At 36.0% G+C, this 25,878-nt stretch overlaps 2 protein-coding genes across 2 annotated transcripts; both read left to right on the top strand.

The window, feature by feature from the left end:
- Positions 1 to 17,560: 17,560 nt before the first annotated feature.
- LOC115986048 lies at positions 17,561 to 18,550 on the top strand. The gene has a single exon (XM_031108909.1). The coding sequence runs from the start codon at positions 17,561 to 17,563 to the stop codon at positions 18,548 to 18,550; it is 990 nt and encodes a 329-aa protein (XP_030964769.1).
- A 124-nt stretch (positions 18,551 to 18,674) lies between these two features.
- On the top strand, positions 18,675 to 20,028 carry LOC115986047. The gene is made up of 3 exons (XM_031108908.1): positions 18,675 to 18,740; positions 18,829 to 19,836; positions 19,927 to 20,028. The coding sequence occupies exons 1-3, from the start codon at positions 18,675 to 18,677 to the stop codon at positions 20,026 to 20,028; spliced, it is 1,176 nt and encodes a 391-aa protein (XP_030964768.1).
- Positions 20,029 to 25,878: the final 5,850 nt, after the last annotated feature.

Raw genomic sequence — 25,878 nt, 5'->3', positions numbered from 1 at the left:
CATTGAAAGTAGTTCTCTTTTTTCTTCCAACCAGCGAAGGAAAACCAAGATATTTCTCATGTTGCTTGATAACTTGAGCTCCAAATCTTCATTTAATTTCCTCTTGGACTAAATGATCTATATTAGAACTAAAGAAAAGAGAAGTCTTCACTCTATTTAATTGTTGGCCAAAAGCTCTCTTATAAACCTGGAGAATCCTTTGTAGAGAGTCACATTCCTGCAATGATGCTTTACAAAAAATGAGGCTATCATTTGTAAAAAAATAAATGAGATACTTTGGGCCCACCCCTACAAACAGAAATACCCTCTAGCTGACCATCTCCAACCCCTTTCTTGATCAAAGCAGAAAGGCCTTCAGCGCATAATAAAAAAAGATATGGAGATAATGGATCACCCTGTCTTAGTCCCCTTGAAGGGACTATATGCTCATGTGGTTTCTTATTAATCCTAATAGAGTAAGTAACTGTAGAGATGCATGTCAACAATAACTTCCTCCATCTACTCTCAAATCCCAATTTCTCCATAATTTTATCAAGGCAGCCCCATTCCACTCTATTATAGGCTTTACTCATATCCAATTTAAGTACCATCTCTCCTTTTTTGCCTTCCTTTTTCATATTGATATGGTGCATAGTTTTAAAAGCCACCAAAACATTGTTAGTAATTTATCTTCCATGCACAAAGGCGTTTTGAGTGTCACTGATAATAGATGGTAAAATCTTCTTCAATCTATTCAAAATCACCTTTGAGGCTAGCTTATAAACAACATTTCACAAGCTAATTGGGAAATAATCAGTAACTTTTTTTGGCTCTTTAATTTTAGGAACTAAAACAATATGAGTTTCATTAAAATTTGGAGGTACAATTCCAAAATTAAGAAAATCAAGTACAGTTTTTGTAACAACATTTCCAATTAAAGGCCAAAAATGTTGAAAGAAGAGGGGGCATACCATGTGGACCAGGCGCTTTCAGAGGATACATCTGCTTTGAGGTTGTCTTCATCTTAGATTCTTGGAAATCCCTAAGAAGCATTTGGTTCATAGCACGAGTAACTTTAGGCTCCACAACATCAAGTAACTCCATAAAATCAGTTGGGTTTGAAGATGAAAATAATGCTGAATAATAATCAACAATTATCCCCTCCACAATGCCAATATCCTCCTGCCAATTACCATCCAAGTCCTCCATACCATCTATTAAATTATTTTGATATCTAGCAGAAGCTTTAGAATGAAAGTACCTGGTATTTCTATCTCCCTCTTTAAACTAGTTAAGTCTAGATCTCTATAACCACATGGCATCATCCTTTTCCAACTAACAATTCAATTCAACTCTTGTTTTTTGCATTTCAACTATGATTGAAGGAGAAGTGGGCTATAATTCCAACCATTCAAGAGTTTTTTGCAACTGTACAATCTGCTGCCCCACATGCCCAAAGTCATTCTTATTCCATGCATCTAAACTCACATGGCAAGATTCCAAACAAGAGTTTGAAGGGAAGGCCGAATCCCTCATCAATCCCTCATCCCAAGCTTTTTGAACAACCTTTTCACATTTTTCATTTTTTAACCACATGGATTCAAATTTAAAAGGCCTATAATACCTGCGTTTCTTTTGTCTTCGAACAAAATGCAAAGCTAGTGGACAGTGATCAGAAACTAAAGAGGAAAGATGATGAAGTTTTGCTGCAGGAAACTTACCCATCCAATCACATGTAGCCAAAGCCTGATCCAACCTTTCACAAATCTGTGAACCATCAAATTTCTTATATAACCAAGTAAACTGAGGACCAATGAAGCCAAGATCCTTAAGTCCACACACATCAATTACTTCCTTAAAGCGTTCCATCTGACTTGCAGGTCTAGAAGCACCACCTTCCTTTTCAGACAAACCCACCAATTCATTAAAATCACCAATAACAAGCCAAGGTAACTGTGAATAATTACTGAGAGATTTAAGTGAAGACCATGATTCACAACGTCTAGATGTTTCCGGGTTTCCATAAAAACCTGTAAGATGCCACCACCCATCAACACTTCCATCAACAAATGCATCAATGTGTGAAGATGAGTAATTTTGAATGTGTACTGTAATCTCCTTTCTCCAAAATAAAGCTAAGCCACCACTAGATCCATCACTAGGCACAAACAAACCATTTTTAAACTCACATTGATCACGAACATATTCCATCCAGCCTGTATCAGATTTAGTTTCCATTAGGAAAACTAAATTGGGAACTTGTGCCTTGATAATCTTTTTCAACGTGTTAACTGTCCATTGGTTCCCAAACCATTGGCAGTTCCAGCTTAAAAGACTCATTGGACCTGACGGGGCTGTTCAACAGCCTCTGTCGATCCCAATTGTGAAGCCAAGATATCACTTTGCTCTTTATATTCATTCTCCAATTTCAGTTTCTTCTCCTTCTCAGTATCTTCAACCATAGCCTCATATGTTCCAGAAAAATTACGTTTTGTACCTGAACTGTTGAAACTGCTAGTCTGCAAATTATCCACACCAACTCTACTGCTTAATCTAGTCCATCTTCCGTTTTTAACTCCACCCTTTTTTACATGTTCTAGCTTGACTTTAGTAGCAGGAATGCCCATCTGTTCTGTACCTATGTGCTTATCTTTGCCTCCTTGTACCTTAACACTATCAACCTAACCTGGTGTAAAGTTTGCATCAAAAGCCCGTACCAAATTAGCATTCATTTGATGACCCTCTTGCTCCAACATAGCCACAATAGTATTCGGATGTGTTTGACAATCCTTATCACCGTGAGAAGATAGAATGGATAGAGTTTCAGGAGACGACTCACTCTTAGGATCAAACTTAATCCCAATGTCATTTGAAACCTGCACAACACTAGAATCCTCTTTCCCATTCGGCCCCAGACTCCTTAATGCATTCAAATTCATATTGCACCCTGTGACACAGGCCTTACCATTTAATGATATGGAAGACACGTAAGCCTCATTAATAACGTTGGCAACAACTGATTCTCTGCCTTATTTGTAGCTTCCTTCAAATTCGGAGTAACTTCCTGTAATCGTTCCTCAGAAAATTCCAATCGTTCCCTCTGTCGTGCAACTCCCACCGGAGGTAGTTCCATGATTGTCTTCAAATCAACCCCTGCACTACATTCTGCCCCTTCAACCGTTCCAGGAATCGGCCTTAATGCTAGAATCCCATCATGCACAAATGAATAACTTGCACCTGGAAGACTTGAGACACGGCTTTGAGTTTCTTTCTTTTCAAAGCCTTTGACATCCATGACAGATTTCCTAGATGGATTGACTTGTGCAGCCCTGATCCAATGACCAAATTGTTGATCTTTAACTTTCAAAGAACCCTTACTACTCAGCCAGAGAGGACAGTCTTTGTCATCATGAGAAACCATTCCACACCAGTAACAAATATTCGGAAGCCTTTCATACTTGAAGGAGACAAATCGATCATCATTGAAGCCTAAAGAAATTATTCTACCACGACACAGAGGTCTTGTAATATCAATAAGCACTCGGATTCACATAAAATTCCCGCCAACCATGTCTGAGATACCCACTGAATTGTTAACAATCCCCAAAGATTGACCAATTTCCATAGCAACATCTGGAGTTAAACAACTAAGAGGAAGATTATGGATTTAAACCCAGAAAGACGACTTCAAGAAATCCACTTTTTCCATAGGCAATATCCCATCATATCTTTGCAGAACAACCAGATGTCTATCAAAAGACCATGGCTCTCCAATTAAGACCTTTTCTAAATCAGATTCAAGTTCAAAAGTAAAGAGTAGATGATTGTCACCTGCATCACGAATACAGAAATCATTACTCGTACGCCATAAAGGTCTAAATGTTCTAGCCATTGCATCAACACTAACATTCCTTTTGTAAGAAACTTGGCCGCAAGAACATAATCTACCTGTTTCTTATTTTTTTCCAAGGCCAATTTCTTCCCCTCCTTGTCAGACAAGGAGAGTTTTTTCCAACGTATAGCAAGATCCTCCATAGTACCCAAAAAAAAATGAAATAGCAAACAGTTAAGTAAGGCCAAAAGATAAAGGAACTGACTAAAACCTAGAAAGAAAACCAGCCATCTTCACAAAAAATGGAAGGAAACAGACTACTACAACAAAGGTAGTAAGGGGAAACTAACTGCCAAGGCTAAGAACATTTTGGGTGGAAAGTTAAAAGTTGAATATATAAAGATTAAAGGCATTTTTGTCTCTATGTAAAATACAGATGTAGGATTTTTTCCAAATCCCAAAAGCCAAAACAGTTGGAGTATTTTGTTGCAAATAATTCAACATTAAGAATGCGCTTGGTAGAGTGAATTTTAGGAAGTTGAGAGAGAGAGAGAGAGAGAGAGAGAGAGAGAGAGAGAGAGAGAGAGAGAGAGAGAGAGAGAGAAGAGAGAAAACAAAAAAAAAAAACTTTTGAGAGTTTAGTTGGGAGGGGAGAGGGAAAAAAAATGTGGAGCCTACCAGAAAGTTCTCCCCAAAATGAGAGGAAATTAGGGATTCGGGGGGGGGAGGGGAAGAAAACATGTGCACCTGGGTTGACCAAAATGCTCATATGCACAGTGCACATGGGCGTTGTTCTTGCCACGTGCACATGCACAATTATTTTTGCTAAACAATGTGTTACTTTTTTGTTTGCACATACAAAATTTTTTTGCTAAAAAAATGTGTTGCTTTTTTGTTTTATTTTTTGGGGACATAATTGTAAATTTATACCAACTTCACTTTTCCATCCTTTCATTTTTCTTCTCAATCAAACAAATAAGTTTTACATCTCTTCACTTTTCCATCCTCCTAACCAAACACAAATAAGAGAAAACTAAATTTTTTTTATCCTCTCACTTTTCCACTCTCATTTTTCACTTCATAATGATTGCTCTTATCATTAGGTTAAGACACTAATCGATTTTTGATGTAGGTGAGATTTGAAGCCTAAATTTCTTATTTGAAAATAAAAGATTTTATCAGTTGAGCTAACTAAAAAAACATCCAAATCTCAAATCTCTTTAAGTAGCTAATATGGTAGGCTCATCTTTGTAGTAATAATATGTATTAGAATATCTTTTATATATGTGTGTATTAATTAAATCATTGATTTATATTAGATCTTTTTTTTTTATAAGAGATTTATATTAGATCTAAAAGTGAAAATAAACTCTTAATTTTCATCATTCAATTCTCAAAATTTGTGGGTCCCAATAATACAAGTGTTGTTTGGTTTAATTCTCTCTTCACTCAATTCTTATCACTCATAACTCATTATGTATATATATTGAGAATGATTTATGAGAATTGAGAACAACTTTTTGGTATTTTTTAGATTTTGTGTTGTAAGTTCAATGGCATTTTGGAAATAAAACATGAGTTGTGGGACCCAGCAGCCAATGTTATCACACTCACAAAGAGTACCTATAGCTTCTATTTTTGTTTTTTTTTTTCTTAGGGTCTTTTTTTTTTTAATTTTTTTTTATCTCTCTTTCTTCTTTCTTTTTTTCTTTATTTCCTCTTCATAACATAATGGTTCTTAGCTGGTAGTTCTTTTGTTTTTTTGGTCTCTTTCTTCCTTTCTTTCTTGAGTAAGTCTAGTGCTACAAACTTTTTCACAATTTTGCCACGACTTGGCTATGCGGCGACTCGTGAGTAGTGGAAATAAAATACTAGGTCCATGATTTCACCATTCATGAGTTGCCACGTAGCAAAGTTGTGGCAAAATTGTAGAAAAGTTTGTGACACTAGAATTACTCTTCTTTCTTCTTCACAACTCTTTCTCAGCTGGTTCTCCTTCTTCTTCTTCTTCTTCTTTTTTTTTTTCCCCTCTCTTTTTTTCTTCTTCACAATTCTTTCTTGTTCTTCTTTCTTTACTTCTTCTTCACTTCACATCTTTTTCTCTCAACCGGTGGTTCTTTCTTTCCAACTGTCTTTGGTTTGGGTAGTTATGTTCAAGATTTGTCAGTTTTATTTTATGGGTTTGCCTAAGTCTATTTTTTATGGATTCCTTTGTTTTAATATATGTGGTTTTTTTTTTTTTTTGGTTGATCTGGTATTTTTATGGTGATTTCAAGCCACTCATCTATATTTTTTTGGTATTTTCTGGGTTGGTCTCAACAAGTGAAAGATCTTTTTTTTACTTTTTTTTTTTATTTAACGTTGGGAGTGTTTGAATGCTTCGCTCATTTGCTGCCACCAGTGAAGCTGTTCTTTCATGGGCCCATGTCTTCCATGTTTCATCACTAGTGAAGGAGTGTGACAAGAATTTTTTTTTGATATGTATATTATATCCATTCTTCCCTTCCTCCCCTTCCTATAGATATAAGCCTCTCATTCGGTTTTGGTTCTTATAAAAATAATTATTATAACATATCTTGACATTGAATCACAAATGTCAAGATATCTAGCTTTATGGTTGGCATGGTGATTGATTTACTAAATAAAACAAAAATTGAACCTAATATATATGAAGTTTATGTAAAGACATTTGGGGTTAGCCAGACAACTTTGTATTTCTTGCTCTAGAGTGATTTGCCCTTAGTTCTTAGTTGGGTATACAATTTAACAATTGTATAATTAGAGGTTGCTTTTTTTCATGTGGTGATGCCTTCCATGGTCAGTGCTTGCTGCTCGTCATTGGTGATGCCACAGCTACACTGGTGGCAACAAATGAGAGAGGCATATCAAACACCTCCTGTTGAAATGGGCCGTGTGTATGACTTTAATTGCCAAGCCCATTCCAACGTAAATAGAATCCTATTTGTAATAGGATTTTTACTTCAGCCGACTTTTTGAAATATATATATATATATATATATATATATTAGGTTTTGTGAAGTAAGGTGTGCAGCCGTGTGAGTATATAGAAAAAGTTCCAATTAACCTAGTGAGAAAGTCGCATGAGAGAAAATAGAGAAAAGAGAGGCAGTCAGCTTCTATTTTTATTTTTTCTGTGAGAGAGTACTAGGGTGTAATTGGGATTTGGGTTTCTTGAGAGTGTTCTTGTGCACTATTGTATTTTCCCTGATAATAGTGAAATCCCTGCAACTCCGTGGACGTAGGCAAATTGCCGAACCACGTAAATATTGTCTTGTGCGTGTGATTATTTTTCTTTGACTTGTGTTTTCTCTATTTATTTTGTTTCTCACAGGTTAGGAATTTTTGGTTAAATTCCCTACAACTGGTATCAGAGCCTAGGGTTAGGTTTGAGTGGGAGCAATGGCAGAGGAAGCAGGAAAGGCGTCTGGAATAGAAAAGTTTGACGGCACAGACTTCGCATATTGGAGGATGCAGATTGAAGATTATCTTTATGGGAGGAAATTGCATCTGCCTCTTTTATGGACAAAACCTGAGGCTATGAAGGCTGAGGAATGGACTCTTCTTGACAGATAAGTACTAGGAGTTATCAGGTTAACTTTGTCTAGGTCTGTTGCACACAATGTTGTAAAGGAGAAGACCACAGCAGATCTGATGAAGGCTTTGTCTGGTATGTATGAAAAGCCGTCAGCAAACAATAAGGTGCACTTGATGAAGAAACTGTTCAATCTGAAGATGGCAGAGAATGCATCAGTAGCACAACATCTGAATGAATTTAATACTATCACAAATCAATTGTCGTCTGTAGAAATTGATTTTGATGATGAGATTCGTGCTCTGATCATCTTGGCTTCTTTGCCAAACAGTTGGGAGGCAATGAGGATGGCAGTAAGCAATTCTACAGGAAAGGAAAAACTCAAGTACAATGATATACGAGATTTAATTCTGGCTGAGGAGATTCGCAGAAGAGATGCAGGTGAATCCTCAGGATCTGGTTCTGCCCTAAACCTTGAGACAAGAGGCAGAGGTAATAACAGAAATTCAAATCGGGGCAGATCAAAATCCAGAAATTCTAATCGGAACAGAAGTAAATCTAGATCAGGCCAACAAGTACAATGCTGGAATTGTGGGAAAACAGGTCATTTTAGGAATCAATGCAAAAGTCCTAAGAAGAAGAATGAAGATGATTCTGCTAATGCTGTAACAGAAGAGGTACAGGATGCATTACTTCTTGCGGTAGACAGTCCACTTGATGATTGGGTTTTGGATTCAGGAGTTTCGTTTTATACCACTCCACACCGAGAAATCATACAGAATTATGTTGCAGGTGATTTTGGTAAGGTGTATTTGGCTGATGGTTCAGCCTTGGATGTTGTGGGTATGGGAGATGTTCGAATATTGTTGCCCAATGGGTCTGTTTGGTTACTGGAGAAGGTTCGACATATTCCTGACCTAAGGAGGAATCTGATTTCTGTTGGACAACTTGATGATGAAGGGCATGCAATACTATTTGTTGGTGGTACTTGGAAGGTTACAAAGGGAGCTAGGGTATTGGCTCGTGGAAAGAAAACTGGTACTCTGTACATGACCTCAAGTCCAAGAGACACAATTGCAGTTGCTGATGCAAGTACTGATACAAGCCTATGGCACCGAAGACTTGGTCACATGAGTGAGAAAGGGATGAAGATGCTGCTGTCAAAAGGAAAACTACCAGAATTGAAGTCCATTGATTTTGACATGTGTGAAAGTTGCATCTTAGGAAAGCAGAAAAAGGTGAGCTTCTTGAAAACTGGCAGGACACCGAAGGCTGAAAAATTGGAGTTAGTACACACTGATTTGTGGGGGCCTTCTCCGGTTGCATCCCTTGGAGGTTCAAGGTACTACATCACTTTTATTGATGACTCAAGCAGAAAGGTATGGGTTTATTTTCTGAAAAATAAATCTGATGTATTTGAAACTTTTAAGAAGTGGAAGGCCATGGTTGAGACAGAAACAGGTTTGAAAGTAAAATGTTTGAGGTCAGATAATGGAGGAGAGTACATAGATGGAGGGTTCAGTGAGTATTGTGCTGCACAGGGAATTAGGATGGAGAAGACCATTCCTGGGACACCACAGCAGAATGGTGTGGCTGAGCGCATGAACAGAACTCTCAATGAGCGTGCTAGGAGTATGAGGTTGCATGCTGGACTACCAAAAACTTTTTGGACTGATGCTGTTAGCACTGCAGCTTACCTGATAAACCGAGGACCTTCAGTTCCCATGGAGTTCAGACTTCCTGAGGAGGTTTGGAGCGGTAAAGAGGTAAAGTTTTCACACTTAAAAGTTTTTGGTTGTGTTTCTTATGTTCATATTGATTCTGATGCTCGTAGTAAACTTAATGCAAAGTCTAAAATATGTTTTTTCATTGGCTATGGTGATGAGAAATTTGACTATAGGTTTTGGGATGAACAAAACAGGAAAATCATCAGAAGTAGAAATGTGATATTTAATGAACAGGTTATGTACAAGGACAGGTCAACTGTAGTGTCGGATGTTACAGAGATAGATCAAAAGAAATCTGAGTTTGTCAACTTAGATGAATTGACTGAAGGTACTGTCCAGAAAAGGGGTGAAGAAGATAAAGAGAATGTAAATTCACAGGTAGATCTGAGTACACCTGTAGCTGAAGTCCGCAGATCTTCCAGGAACATTAGACCTCCACAGCGTTATTCACCCACTTTAAATTATCTCCTGTTGACTGATGGTGGTGAGCCAGAGTGTTATAATGAAGCCTTGCAAGATGAGAATTCAAGCAAGTGGGAGTTAGCCATGAAGGATGAGATGGATTCCTTGTTGGGGAATCAGACATGGGAACTGACTGAATTGCCAGTAGGAAAGAAGGCTTTGCACAACAAGTGGGTATACAGAATAAAGAATGAGCATGATGGTAGCAAACGTTACAAGGCCAGATTAGTTGTTAAAGGGTTCCAGCAGAAGGAAGGCATTGACTACACAGAGATATTTTCTCTAGTTGTGAAGATGTCAACAATCAGACTAGTACTGGGAATGGTGGCTGCAGAAAACTTACATCTTGAGCAGTTAGATGTGAAGACAGCATTCCTTCATGGTGACTTGGAGGAAGATCTTTACATGATTCAACCAGAAGGGTTCATTGCTCAAGGACAAGAGAATTTAGTCTGCAAACTGAGAAAGAGCTTGTATGGCCTAAAACAAGCTCCTAGACAGTGGTACAAGAAATTTGACAGTTTTATGCACAGAATTGGGTTCAAGAGATGTGAAGCTGATCACTGTTGCTATGTTAAGTCTTTTGACAATTCTTACATCATATTACTATTGTATGTGGATGATATGCTTATTGCAGGGTCTAGCATTGAGGAGATTAATAATCTGAAGAAGCAATTGTCCAAACAGTTTGCAATGAAGGATTTGGGAGCTGCAAAGCAAATCCTTGGTATGAGAATCATTAGAGACAAGGCTAATGGTACATTGAAGCTTTCACAGTCAGAGTATGTGAAGAAAGTTCTCAGCAGGTTCAACATGAATGAAGCAAAACTAGTGAGCACACCCTTGGATAGTCATTTCAAACTAAGCAAAGAACAATCACCGAAGACAGAAGAAGAAAGGGACCACATGAGCAAGGTGCCCTATGCCTCAGCTATTGGCAGTTTGATGTATGCTATGGTGTGTACAAGGCTAGACATTGCACATGCAGTGGGAGTTGTGAGTAGATTCATGAGTAGGCCTGGAAAGCAGCATTGGGAGGCAGTCAAGTGGATTCTGAGATATCTGAAGGGTTCATCAGATACATGTCTTTACTTCACAGGTGCAAGTTTGAAACTGCAGGGTTATGTAGATGCTGATTTTGCTGGTGATATTGATAGTAGAAAGAGTACTACTGGGTTTGTTTTTACTCTGGGTGGTACAGCTATATCATGGGCTTCAAATCTACAGAAGATTGTTACTTTGTCTAGTACAGAAGCTGAGTATGTTGCAGCAACTGAAGCTGGAAAGGAGATGATTTGGCTACATGGTTTCTTAGATGAATTGGGTAAGAAGCAGGAGATGGGTATTCTACACAGTGACAGTCAGAGTGCAATCTTTCTTGCCAAGAATTCGGCTTTTCATTCAAAGTCGAAGCACATACAGACAAAATACCACTTTATCCGTTACCTTGTTGAAGATAAGCTGGTAATGTTTGAGAAGATTTGTGGATCTAAGAACCCGGCAGACATGTTGACTAAGGGTGTCACTATTGAGAAGTTGAAGCTGTGCGCAGCTTCAATTGGTCTTCTAGCTTGAGGACAGGAGGATGAGTTGCAGGGATGAGGGATTGTGTTATGGAGGATTGTGGCTGATGTTTGCAGCTTGTGAGCCCTTAAGGGCTAAGGTGGAGCTGATGGAGAAGTTTGCTCATGTAGCTTGATCAATTCAAGTCAAGGTGGAGATTTGTTGAAATGGGCCGTGTGTATGACTTTAATTGCCAAGCCCATTCCAACGTAAATAGAATCCTATTTGTAATAGGATTTTTACTTCAGCCGACTTTTTGAAATATATATATATATATATTAGGTTTTGTGAAGTAAGGTGTGCAGCCGTGTGAGTATATAGAAAAAGTTCCAATTAACCTAGTGAGAAAGCCGCATGAGAGAAAATAGAGAAAAGAGAGGCAGTCAGCTTCTATTTTTATTTTTTCTGTGAGAGAGTACTAGGGTGTAATTGGGATTTGGGTTTCTTGAGAGTGTTCTTGTGCACTATTGTATTTTCCCTGATAATAGTGAAATCCCTGCAACTCCGTGGACGTAGGCAAATTGCCGAACCACGTAAATATTGTCTTGTGCGTGTGATTATTTTTCTTTGACGTGTGTTTTCTCTATTTATTTTGTTTCTCACAGGTTAGGAATTTTTGGTTAAATTCCCTACACCTCCAACGTAAATCATGCATCAAACAGAAGATGATGGATAGTGGTGGAGAGTTGAAGTCATGAAGATGATGGTGGGATGTGGGGAATTAATTTAAATATTAGGTGATATGGAAAATATAAATGATATGATGAGTAGTGGTATGCTCACCGTTTATTTTAATAAGTACATATATATTGCATGAACGAGCGGATTAATTTTATTAAAAGAAAGAGTTCACATTACACATGCACACGAAATACAACACAACTGGAAATCAACTACCTGACACCACACTACCAAGACTGCCACACATGACTCAACTGGTAACTTAACAACCATTAGGTACAGGGCGAAGCACAAAACGGGTCATATAAGAAGATCTGTCTCGCTCATGTAGAGATGTTCCCCGCTTCGCCAAAAGATTGGCATGCACATGAATTTGCTTTTCTCCATATATGTCTAGGATGGACCTGCCATTGCCGACCTAGAAGAGACCTGCAATCAAAAACCAATTCAACTTCCCATTATTATTGTACATGAATAGATATCCAGTTGTAAATGTAACTGCTGCAACTTAAATAATGCTCCCAAGTGCAGGATTATCACGAAGTAATAATTCAGTAAGTCCGAGGTCGAATTCACAGGAAAAATGGAATTGATTAGCAAACCACAAGAGAATAAAACTAAAATAATAAAGTTTAATTGAAGAGATTTTTGATGGTTTAGTAAAATTAATTTAAATTGAGAGAAGATAATAATATATTAAGGCACTAAAATTTAGGGATCCACACACAACACATCTATTGGTAGTCTTAACGATATTTATTTTATAACTCAACTAAAATTCATATGAAAGATGATCTTAGTCGGATGATTTAACAATAAAAACTCAAGAATTAATTGTTTAAGGTAGTTTCATGAAATTGATTAATTTTAGGTAAAACAAAACTAGTGAATTAGTTCTCAAGTAATATTAAGTATTTAACATGCCTGAAGTCTATGATAAATCAAAGAATTATACAGAAATAAACGCTTTTCTAGATGAGTAAATCAATCAAAAACATAAAAACATAAGCATTAAAACAAATAAATAATTTTTAAGAATATACTAATAAACGGTTAGGTTTCACCCCTTGCCTTAGCAAGGATTCTAGCAAGTCATAACACAAATAAAACTCTGAAAATTGTAAAGAAACATTAAGAAAACCTAGATCATGTTCTATAGCAGCTGCCTCCTGAATTTTGCCCTAAGGAGCCTTTAAATAAGTCAAAAAATCCTATTGCGAGTTGAATTCCCGTTTAGAGAAAATCCCAAGTTTTTAGGTTTCATTTAACCAACGATTTCAGCCCATTTAACTTCAAAATTCAGACTTTTTGTAAACTATAAAGTTGTAGCCCTTTGAGTTAACTTTCTAGCCCAACTCGCATCATCTTGATTGGATATCTCAGCCGAATGTTAAGATTCAAATACTAATTGATGCACAAGTTGGAATTCTCATCTGAATTGGACTTGGATTTGGTGCAAATTTCTTTTAATTCCTTACTCCAATTGAACTCAAATTTAATTGGGTTGGCCTTCTTTGACTTCATCATAGCCCTTGTAAAAGCAAAGTCCATTAGCTTTCTTCTTTGCACAAATCCACTTATTTAATTTCATTATCCCACAAAAGACAAATTCACACATCAAAATTCAATTAAGCACAAAATTGATTATTTAACATTATTCAGCATTATTCAGCATTAAGTATAATAATGCTTTCTAATAATGATATAAATATGCAAAATTAAGCTATTATCAGTAACATTTTTTTTTCAAAGGAAAAAAGATGAAATATTTAGTAATTATATTTAGGCAGCATGAGTTCTGATTGAAGAAGTAAAAAAAAAAAAAAAAGTGTTACCTTTTAAAAGATATTAAGAAAATTTGATAATAGGATATATTTCAATAATAATTTATTGTTGTGTGGTTGACTATTATTGGTCAAAGGTAGTTTACATAGCCCTAGTAGTAATAGGACTCTACTTTGGTGTATGACATGCACTAGAAAACCAAGTCCTTGGTTTAGGACTAGCAGTAGTAGCCAACCTTTGCCTATTATATATTATATTATGTGATGTAGGCACATAATTGTGTTGAGAGAAAGATGTAGCAGCACAATAGGCTTAGTAAATACAACAGGGTGTTCTTTATTTTTTTATGAGAGAGACTCTGGGGTTTAGGTCTTGTGAGAGTGTTTGCATGCCATTGTTGTAATATCCTTATTTTATAGTGGAATTTTCTTTGTTATCGCTTATGGATGTAGGCAAATTGCCAAATTACGTAAATTTTCTTTGTCTATTTTTCTTCTTTTTTCTCTAATCTTACATAAGTGAGTTTATTTTCACAAAAAATTGGTATCAGAGCACCAGGTTGGTTGATCTAATAAAGGTTAATGCTTCTATTGCCAAGGTAGACATAGTTAAGTTCGATGTGTCTATTTTTCTTCTCTTATTTAATCTTACGTAAGTGGGTTTATTTTCACAAAAATTGGTATCAAAGCTCCAAGTTGGTTGATCTAATGGAGGTGAATGCTTCTATTTTCAAGGTAGATGTAATTAAGATTGGTAGCTTTGGGTTAAGGCAGAGAATCATGAAAGAAATATTGGTACAACAAAGCTTGGTGAAGGCTTTGTATGGAAAACAAAGAAACCAGAGAAGATGATTGATGACAAGTGGGTAGAACTTGAGATGAAGATAGTGAGTATAATTCGACTATGTTCGACAGATGAGCTTATGTATGATGTCATGGATGAGGTCAACTACTGCTATATGGTTGAAGTTGAAAAGCCAATATATGTCCAAGTCCCTTAAAATCAACCAACTTATCAGTGAAATGTTGAGGATCAATATAAAATTCAACGATGAAGATAACGCGATGATGCTTTTGACCTCAATCCCAGCTTCCTACGAACATTTGGTTACAATCCTATGTTAGGGAAGGAGGCTTTGGAATTTAAAGAGATCTCAGGAGTCTTGAAGGATCACTACCATCGTAAATAAAATCCGAGTAAGAGTTTTGGTGAAGGGCTCATAGTAAAGGGTAATCAAGATTATGGAAGGGAGAAAGACGAGAATAATGGTTCTACCAGGGACATAGTATACCCAAATCCAAAAGTAAGATAGTGAAGTGATATAAATTCCAAAAGAAGGGGCAATACGTTGAGACTGTCCAGAGTGGAAAAGAGACAAGAATAAAAACAAGGAAGGGTCCTTAAGATCTACTAATGTAGTGGAAGTAGATGCAAATTTAGATGGAGACTTGTGTTATGTTTCATCAAATCTAACTGTTTGATCGATTCTTAGGTTCTAGATTCATCATATTTGTTCCATGTGGATCCACAAGGATTGGTTCGACACATACAAGTTATTTAATTGTGGTTCTGTTCTAATGGAAAATAATGTTGCTTGCAAAGTTGTTAGAATAAGAACAATTAAGTTAAGATGTTTGATAATATCATGAGAACATTATAGGATGTAAGCATGTTCTAGATTTCAAAATGGCTTTATTATAATTTTAAAAATGAGATAATGAAGATACCAAAGGGTGTTATGGTTATGAAGTATGATGAAGAGACAAAATGTAGATGGTAATATCTACAGATTTTTTGGCAACACCATTGTAGGTCGAGTTGCTACAATTATTAAATCTGAGCAGGATGGTACACTTTTGTGGCATAAGTGATTAGGGTATATAGGTGAGTGCAAGGATAGACCTTGGTGGGGGCCCAGGGCCCCATTGCATCCAATTTTCTTTTTAATAGTTATTATATATTTCATTTTTATACTTGAGCATCCCTTCCAAAACCTTAGGCCTCCTTCTCCTCAATAAGCCTAGTTAGCCTCACCCAAATAGCAATTATCCATCCCAAAAACTTAACTAAATTCTTTGTAGTTATAGTAAACTGGTATAAATACCAGTTTTTTTTTTTTTTTTTTTTTTTTGAGAAACAAACACACACACATACAAGGGAGATGAAAAGGGGTTCTAAATACCAGTTGATTGTAGGAAGTTGTTAAAAATAAAATACAATATTTTATTAAGATTATATCTCTTCCTTTAATTAAAAAAACTCAAATTCTCTCTTTTCCTTCATTATTTTAATGAGTTGTTTATATTATTTTGGGAAAAATGCCCATACACCCCTTAAACTTTTAACTACTGGCCAAAAGACCCCCTTAACTTTTTTATTGGCCAATTTACTCCTTAAACTATTCACAACTGCCAAATTAATACTTCAGTTAGTCACACGTTAAAACACTAATGGAATAAACACATGCCACTCACGTGGCTTTTAAATACAAACTGAAAAAAACCCAAACATCCAAAACCCAACGGAAGAGAAGAGAACCAAGTCCAAGTCCGGCAGAGAGAGAGAGAGAGAGAGAGACTGCACGCCGTTCATAGCCACTGCCAAGCTTCTCTCCGCCGTCTCACTGCCCTTGTCCCGGCAGCGCCTTGGTGGTTCCGCCGCACTGTTCAATCTAGGTATGTCTTCTTTTTTTTTTTCTTCTTCTTCTTCTTCTTACGTCTTGCTATTTAAATCTTCTAAGAACTTTTATTTTTTTTTAATCTCCATGTGCGAATTTTTATTGTAGAAATTCTTGTTTTGGTTTAATTTCTGGGTTGGGTCTCTATGAAATTCTTGGTTTTTTACTTTCTCCATGTGCCTTTCACCAACTGTTGCATTTGAGTATGCCATAGAGCTGTTTGATTAAATGCTTGAGAGAGATATGGCTACTGCTAAGGGGGTTTGGTTGCTTGGTTATCCAATTTTCCAAATATGCTGGCCTTCCAAGTTTCCCTTGCAACCCATTTGCTACAAAAAAATATCAAACACAATAATTGGTTCTGTAATGATCCAGAAGCCAATAACTAAATCTTCAATTAGAGAAATTTCATTAATTTTGTCACTTGCAAATATGCCTTGTATCCATCCAAGAAATAATGCAAAGCTACATAAGGATTGATCATAAACATCCAAAATCCTGTTTATGAATCCCTTGGTATTTTTAGTGTGTTCCAGTTTGGTCCAAACTTGCCATGTCTAATTACACTATAGAATTAGTGTAGCACTTTTCTTTTTTATTATGAGAAGATAATGTAGTTTTTCCATATGTTCAGGCAAGGTCACTTTGTAAGTAAGCCTTACGGTCTTAATGTCTTAACAACCATCTTATGCAACATTTGCAATGACGAAGCAGTTGATACTGAAAAATCATAAACATAGTTTCAAAATTTGCATTAAGTCACTAAAGATTTTACCTAGTTTGATCCAAATAAGTTTATTTTTTATGATAATTCATTAGTTGGGATAGAGGGAATTTGATCGCCGAATGTCTTTGTAACTCAACTGATTTAAGGTTTCTAAATACTTTGGAATATGGATCCATTAAAAAGAATATTATTAATTTTTACATTTTTCTACTGTTGCTGGGTGCATCTTTTTTTTTTCCCCTAAAGATACTGGGTGCAGCTAAGTAATATTAATATGTAATATATAGTTTACTGTTAAAGATATGGCTTTTGGTTAGTGTTAAAGATACTGGGTCTCGGTGTAATGATTCCAGCCATATGGTCTACTGACTAAGCCGGCATGTTGTAATATTTTGAATTATGTGAATTGAATATTTTGAATTATGTGAATTGAACTAGCAGCAATCATGCACATGTGCATGAGCAAATTGTTGTATTTTTTTTCTCACTATTCTCTATATTGTTTTTTTTTTTTTTTTAATTATGTTTTCTCCAGCTCTTCTATTAATGTTCTTGTTAATTTTGTATTATAGCCATGGATGAATGTCCACTGTCACTCCCTGGAAATTCACCTTCTATGCCAAATGTACAAGCCCCTCAGACTGATGGCCAATCTGAAATTGTTAATGTTTCAATTGATGTGGAGGATGACGAGGATGACGAAGATTACAATTTGAGTGATTTTTCTGAATCTGATGATGATATAATTGAAGATTTTGGTATGGAGGATGATGGAATCAATAGAGCAATTGGAGGCAAGCAGCTTGAGGGAGTTTGGAATGGTGAAGGAGATTCAGATCATGGGGATAGTGATGAGTTAAGGAGTGCAGAAGGGTCATCTGATGAAGAAGGGAATTCAAGGCCTAGGTTCCCTGAGTTTAACCAGCGCATTGGCATGGAGAATGTACAGCTAGTGAAGGATCAAAAATTTGCATCACATGTCGTCTTCAAGGAGGCACTAAAGGAGTGGTGTATTAAAGAAAAACATGATTTTGAGTATAAGCACAATGATAAGTGGAGAGTGACAGTTGTATGTAAAAAAAAATGTGGTTGGAAGATACATGCATCCCAAACACAAATGGGAGATGCCTTTCAAATCAAAAGTTTTAAAAGCATTCATACGTGTGGCAAGGATCATAAGAATAGTAAGATTTCTTCAAGGTGGCTAGCCAATAAATATTTGCCATTCTTTAGAGATGATCATACTTGGACAGCAAATGCATTGAAGGGTTCAATGTTTAGGGACCATGAAGTTGATATGACTTTGGACCAATGTTATAAGGCTAAGAGAATGGCATTCAAGATGATACATGGTGCTGAGGAGAAGCAGTATGAGAGACTTTGGGACTATGCAGCTGCTATTAGGAAGTGGAATGTGGGTAGCACAGTGAAGATACAAATTGCGAATGATGTGTTTGAGAGAATGTATATTTGTCTTGATGCTTGCAAAAGGGGATTTTTAGTAGGTTGTAGGCCACTTATTGGGATAGATGGTTGTCATTTGAAGGGGACAACAGGTGGATAGTTGCTGGTTGTTGTTGGAAAGGATGGGAATGATAATATCTTTCCAATCGCTTTTGCTATCGTTGAAATTGAGAATAAAAGCTCTTGGACCTGGTTTCTAGAATTCTTGTTGGATGACATCGGACATGTGGATGAGAATGGATGGGTCTTTATCTCAGACCGATAGAAGGCAAGAAACAATTAATGTGCATGTGAATTATTTATTTATTTTTTTAAAATATCATGATCTATAACATGAATTTGAATTACTAATGTATATTTGCGTATTTTTTATGGCAGGGATTAGTAGAGACCTTTAAAGATTTGATGCCTAATGCAGAGCACAGATTTTGTGTTAGGCATTTACATGCAAATTTCAAGAAGGATTTTCCTGGGAAGATACTCAAAGATGCAATGTGGAGTGCTGCTAGGGCAGCAACAAAGAATTCTTTTGACTTCCACATGGATGAGTTGAAGAAGCTAGATGTGAAGGCATATGAGTGGCTTGTGAAGTTAGATGTGAGAACATGGAGCAGACATGCTTTTAATCCAAGAAGCAAGAGTGACACTCTAGTAAACAATATAGCAAAGTCTTTCAATGCTTGGATTTTGGAGGCTAGGGATAAACCAGTGTTGACAATGATGGAGATCATAAGAGTGATGTTGATGCAAAGGTTGCAAACCAAAAGAGATCATATGAGAAGGTATGAAGGGAGGGTTTGTCCAAGAATCTATAAAAAGCTTGAGAGGATAAAAAGCGAGGTTGGACATTGCATTTCTCGTTGGAATGGAGAGTCCAAATATGAGGTGGAGTATATTTATGGTGGAAGATATGTGGTGGACTTGAATGAGAGGACTTGTGGTTGTGGGAGATGGGGATTGAGTGGAATCCCATGTTTTCATGCTGCTGCTGCAATAATTGAGCATGGAGAGCAACTTGAGACTTACGTAGACATTGCTTACACTAAGGAGACATTCCTAAGTTGTTACCAATGGATGGTAAGCCCACTTCCAAGCCATGAACAGTGGCCAAAAACACCCTATGACCCAATCAAGCCCCCAAAATTTACAAAGAAAGTAGGCAAGCGTAAGAAGGTAAGAAAGAGGGAGGCAGGAGAACCTATTAATGCATTTAGGGTGAGCAAGAAAGGAACTGCCATGAAATGTGGGAATTGTTTCCAGTGGGGCCATAATCAAAGAACTTGTAAAGCTCCTGATAACCCCAACAAGAAGGCTTATAAAAAGAAAAAGAAAGGGCAATTAGGACAATCATCTACATCTGGAGCTAAAGGGAGTAAAAAATTATTGGTAAATTTCAAGTACTACTTTGTTGAACTTTTCATCCAAATTTCAAGTACTACTTTGTTAAACTTTTCCAACTTTTTTGGCTTTTTATAGGGTACACAGCAATCAAATATAGGTAATCAACAGTCAAGTCAAAGTCGTACAAAGGACAACACTAGTGGAAGCAAGAAGGATAAGGGAAAGGCTAAGGTTTAGTGGCAGCAAGAAGATAAATAATTTTTTAGTTCAATAATTTGTTTAGTGATACACAGCCTTCTAAAAATACTGATGGAGCCAGTATACTTTTGTTTTTCAATATTGCTTGGAAAGTGTAATTATTGATTTATTGAGTGTTATTTTTTTGGCAAACAATATACCATTTGTAAACACTTATTTGATATTTCAATTCATGGCATATTGAGATCCTTTTAAGAATACTGATGGAGCCAGTATACTTTTGTTTTTCAATATTGTTGGAAAAGTGTAATTATTGATTTATTTTCTTAGAGTTATTGCATAAAGTTCAATTCATGGCAGATTGGGACACATTCATTTTTGGTGGTTATTGCATAAAGAGAAGAAGTACGAATCAACCAAATCACTCATACAACTTGAATCAAAATAAAGAGAAGAAGTAAGATCATCCCAAGATTGTTTACTTTCCTTGTTGACTACTTGAATTATTACAGTGTCAAATCTACATCATACAACTCAAACCCTCCATAGCAGCCTCTCAATTTAATGGCTGTAAGAGAACCTATAACAGAAGGGGGACATATCCCATTGGCTTCTATTTTTCATTGCTCCTATATGACTTGAAACCTTTACAAGTATCAATGGAAGAAGAAAAAAAAATGTAACTATACATTTCTTCCATCTAAAGAATAGAAACAGATTTCATATTTCTTGCAGTCACAAGGTTCCTAAAGATCTGGTAGTGTTATCTTCCCAAAGTTGTTGCAATCAAGCTTACTGAAGTAATCGCAGATCAGCAATATATCTTTCTCCCCAATCTTTCCCATCTCTTTGAGCTTGTAAATTACATTCTCTGATTTGCTGAAACAAATAAGGGAAATATTTAGGGTTGATTTCTACATGAAGAAGGAGAAAATTAAGAAATAATAATTGAAGTGCTATATAAACAGACAAGCTTTTAGTAGTCTTGATTCCAATTAGGTTAGTAACAAGGCCTCGATTCCAAATAAGTTAGTAGAATCATCAAATTGATAAACTATTATCACACATGGGACAAATGTCTAGCACCATTATATTGGCAATATACTAAACATAATTGATTAAAAGGTTATAGATTAAAAGGTTAAAATGTCTAGCACCATTATCAACATGATTTGCTTAAGTAATAGCAGACAAATCCATAATTATAGCCATGATTTGCTACATTCTTAATGAAAACATGTAACACATACAAGCACGCACAAAGGAAACCAAGTAGCAGCTGCATAGTCCAAAAGATTGTTGACCAAAAGATGATCTAATAAAGGAGGCCTGGCCTTAAATAAAATGATGTGCATAAAATTGCTACCAAAACACCGGACTGAGTCTATATGAAACATCTTTCAAGAACATATAAATTTACATTCTTTGCTTATGCCTATCCAATTATACAGAACTTAATGGCCTAAGTAACCTAAGCAGAAATAAGATATTAAACATCTGTGACAACCTTTATGTGGAAGTACAGACCCAAGGTTAACTCAAGTAAGGAGGTGCTTGATTCCAAATACAAGAATTGGTTCTGGATCATTACAGAACCAATTATCGTGTTTGATATGTTTTTGTTGCAAATGGGTTGCAAGGGAAACTTGGAAGGCCAGCATATTTGGAAAATTGGATAACCAAGCAACCAAACCCCCTTAGCAGTAGCCATATCTCTCTCAGGCATTTAATCAAACAGCTCTATGGCATACTCAAATGCAACAGTTGGTGAAAGGCACATGGAGAAAGTAAAAAACCAAGAATTTCATAGAGACCCAACCCAGAAATTAAACCAAAACAAGAATTTCTACAATAAAAATTCGCACATGGAGATTAAAAAAAATAAAAGTTCTTAGAAAATTTAAATAGCAAGACGTAAGAAGAAAAAAAAAAAAAGACATACCCAGATTGAACAGTGCGGCAGAACCACCAAGGAGCCGTTGGGACAAGGGCGGCAAGACGGCGGAGAGAAGCTTGGCAGTGGCTATGAACGGCGTGCAATCTCTCTCTCTCTCTCTCTCTCTCTCTCTCTCTCTCTCTCTCTCTCTCTCTCTCTCTCTCTCTCTCTCTCTCTCTCTCTGTGTTGGACCTGGACCTGGTTCTCTTCTCTTTTGTTGGGTTTTGGATGTTTGGGTTTTTTTCAGTTTGTATTTAAAAGCCACGTGAGTGGCATGTGTTTATTCCGTTAGTGTTTTAACGTGTGACTAACTGAAGTATTAATTTGGCAGTTGTGAATAGTTTAAGGAGTAAATTGGCCAATAAAAAAGTTAAGGGGGTCTTTTGGCCAGTAGTTAAAAGTTTAAGGGGTGTATGAGCATTTTTCCCTATTATTTTAAATGAAGTGATAAAAAAATAGAACATTTGATATTATATGTATTGTAGATTGAGATGGTAAAGTAGATAAAGTACCTTTTTGAGATGTCAAAAGCTAAACTTTTTAGCACCACCACTGTAAATGCTCTAATTTCAACCCAAAAAAAAAATCCTAACCAGCCTAGTATTAAAAAAAAAAAAATGATTTTGTTTTTGTCTTTGTCTTTGTTGTTAATGTATTTAGAAACAACGATTTTGAGTATTTATATTTTTTTTTAATACTATATGATACCTATTTAAAGTTTTTTTTTTTTTCCAATCCTCACTGGCTTAAAATCTTGGGTCTGTCCTTGGGTGAGTGTGGTATGAGGGAATTGCAGAAAAGAAATCTATTGGTTGGAGTTAAGTCATGTAAATTAGATTTCTATAAATACTACCTTTTGGGAAAGTAGTGTAAGGTGCAATTTGAAACTTCCACACACAATACAAAGGGAGTTTTGGATTATTTTCATTCTGATATTTTGGAACCAGTGAAGGTTACCTCTAAAGATGGATTTCGATATTATATGAGTTTCATTGATTACTATTCTTGGAAAGTTTGAGTTTACTTTTTGAAAAGCAAGTCTAATGCATTTGCAAAGTTCAAGAAGCGTAACATTGAAGTGAAAAACCAAACTGGAAGGAAGGTCATGTGTCTTAAAACTAATAATGACACTTAGTACACAAATAATGAGTTTTTGAGGTTTTGTGAAAAGTATGGCATCAGAAGGCACTTTATGGTACCAAGAACGTCTCAACAAAATGGAAGAGCTGAGAGGCTTAATAGAACATTTGGTGAAATATCTACGTGTATAAGACTGAATGTTGAGCTTTCTAAGGTCTTCTGGGTTGAAGTTGTGAATATGGCGTTCTTTGTTCTTAAAGGAAAATTCTTAGTTTACATTGAGAGAAAGAAGTAGCCACAAAATAGACTTTAGCAAATACAATAGGGTGTTCTTTATTCTTCATAAGAGAGAGAGCCAAGTATATACTTGGTGTTTGAGACTTGTGAGAATGTTTGTGTGCTACTATTGTAATATTTTTATTTTATAGTGAAACTTTCTCTATCGCCGCTTGTGTATATAGGAAAATTGCTAAACCACGTAAATTTTCTTGTATTTTTTTTTCCTTCTCTCTTCTTTAATCTTGTGTAAGTGAGTTTATTTTCACAACATTTATTCTTTTCCATTAAAATTTATATATAAAAAATAAAGTGTGAAGATGATTGTATAAAAAATGTTCATAATATTGTTTTCAATTATTACGGTTGCCATGACATACATTGACAATCCACCCAAACCATGATACCACCAAAACCAAACTTAACAACACCAGAACTAACAATCCACCCCAACAAAAAACAACTGTGAATACCACATAGATCTAAAATGACGACCTAGAATGATGACCTAAATCTGAGGAGTGAGAGAGAAGAAGTCCGAGGGAGAGAAGAGTGGATAAATAAATAGAAAACATGATTCAGATGTTGCTACAGTAATATTTATATTTAGATGTAATTGCAGCATGTCGTAAAATACTTTAAAAAATGGCTCACCGAATGTAGGGTTTTTGTGAATAGTGTACCCCTATTTGCATTTTTAAGGACTTTTGCATGTTCTTAATTAGCTAGGATAAAATAAATATGATTATCAAAGACTTCTATCTTCCACGAAGAGTCTACTGTGCTTTATAGAAATATAATAAAAATAGAAAGGTCCATGTGGGCATAAAGCAGTGAGCTTTTTTTTGAGGTTATTTTTTGTTTTCGGAGTAAGACTGGAAGGTATTTTAAGCTTTTTATTGTTTTAGCAGCCGAGGATGAAAAAAAAAACAAAAAAATAAATAAATAAATAAACAAAAGAGCTTCATGCAAAAATAAATAAAACACTCAACATGGGAATAACAAGGCTGGTGAAGTCTATATCTGAGAATATCTACCCACATGGGAAGAGCAAGGTTGGTGAAGTCTGAGACTGCTTGAGACTATCTACCAAACGATGGTGATCCAAGCAACTATATATCAACCCTCTCTTCACAATCACTACCCTGCCCCCCATTTCCCCCCCTCACTCCGCCTCCACCCTTCCGCTCATTTCCCTCCCTTACTCCACCTCCACTAGCGCCAGCATTTCAGTTTCCTCCAATCCCACCATTTCGCCCTTTCACTTCATCACGACCACCACCCAAACCACAGAGGCCTCCAAGACAACCACAACCAGAATCCGTGCCCCTCGTGCTGGGGAGTATCTTGGCTCTAACAACATTAACCGGCATCCTCGCAGTGGTGATTTACAATCGTCAACGCAACCAGCCTCAGACAGTACCAGCGCTTCCAATCCAAGTCATTCTACCGCCAGATCTGAATCCGAAGGAGGAAAAGCCTAATTCGCTTACATGCGAGGAGCCGTGTAAGTGTACACACGATCTGCCAACACGGGTAGAGCCGTATAGGTGTGTAACATACTGATATACGACTACTAGTGAAGGTAATTTTTTTTTTTTTCCTATCAGTTGGACTTTTCTTTTTAATTTTTGCCAATTTTTACCATTCGGTCCGATATGAGTATTTGGGTGTTAGAGGTTCTACTGTAATGGCTTTTTTTTTTTTTTTTTGAGAATTTAGTTTTGGATTGCTTGTATTTGGGTGTTAGAAATGTTTCTTATCTCTATTCTATATGCGTTTGACAAGGTGGGGAGAACTTGGATGGTCTTTTGTGTCAAAGGAATTACTATGACCTACGGACAGCTGAGTTGTTCCTCCAAAGTAGTCCAAACCAGTAATAGTAGGGGTTTAAAACAACCCTTACTTAACTTTTTTTTTTTTTTTTTGAGAAACACTTAGGGGGTGTTTGGTGAGTGTTTCCAAATAACAATTTTCAGTTTTTAAACAACATTTCACGCATTTCCACACACTTTTTCATCCACACGCATTTTCACAAAAATTTTTAAACAACAATTTTCAGTTTTTAAACACATGTACCAAACGGGCCCTTAACTTCTTAAATAACAAAACCAAACCAAACCCATGTTAGATTTGAGAGGAGTGTCATTCACAATATTTTTACAATACTTTTATAATAAATTTTAGTTGCTAGTTTATTACTGATTATAATTTGAATCTATCATTAAAATTATTTTTTTGTGCATCAATGATATTAAGTAATAGCTTACCATTCAAGATATAACATTTCTCTAGATGAGGAGTTTTTTTTTTTTTTTTAGAATACTAAATATTTTTAACACACATAAATGGGGAAAGGAGAAAAAGTTTTAAAGAAAACTCTAGTTAAAAAAAATTAACTAGAAAAACACAAATAAATTTATAAACAGACAAAATGAAAAAACTTGAAATAAATTTGAAATCCAAAAGCTCATACTCATCGTTTCCTATTTAGTTTTAGTGAAATTTGTCTCTCTCAAGAGGTCTTTCTCTCTCAAAAATCTAGATTAGTTTCCTTATTCACACACACACACACACACACATATATATATATATAT

The sequence above is a fragment of the Quercus lobata genome, chromosome 4, assembly GCF_001633185.2.
Source record: "Quercus lobata isolate SW786 chromosome 4, ValleyOak3.0 Primary Assembly, whole genome shotgun sequence".
Taxonomy (NCBI): Eukaryota; Viridiplantae; Streptophyta; class Magnoliopsida; order Fagales; family Fagaceae; genus Quercus; species Quercus lobata.
Note: the sequence above shows the minus strand (reverse complement) of the source record. Positions and strands in the feature narration are given on the sequence as shown.

Coding starts and splice junctions, on each gene's coding strand:
- LOC115986047 (XM_031108908.1), top strand. CDS start 18,675: ATGTGGATGAGAATGGATGGGTCTTTATCTCAGACCGATAGAAGGCAA. Junction 18,741..18,828: donor AAGAAACAATTAATGTGCAT/GTGAATTATTTA, acceptor TTTTTATGGCAG/GGATTAGTAGAGACCTTTAA. Junction 19,837..19,926: donor AAGGGAGTAAAAAATTATTG/GTAAATTTCAAG, acceptor GGCTTTTTATAG/GGTACACAGCAATCAAATAT.
- LOC115986048 (XM_031108909.1), top strand. CDS start 17,561: ATGGATGAATGTCCACTGTCACTCCCTGGAAATTCACCTTCTATGCCA.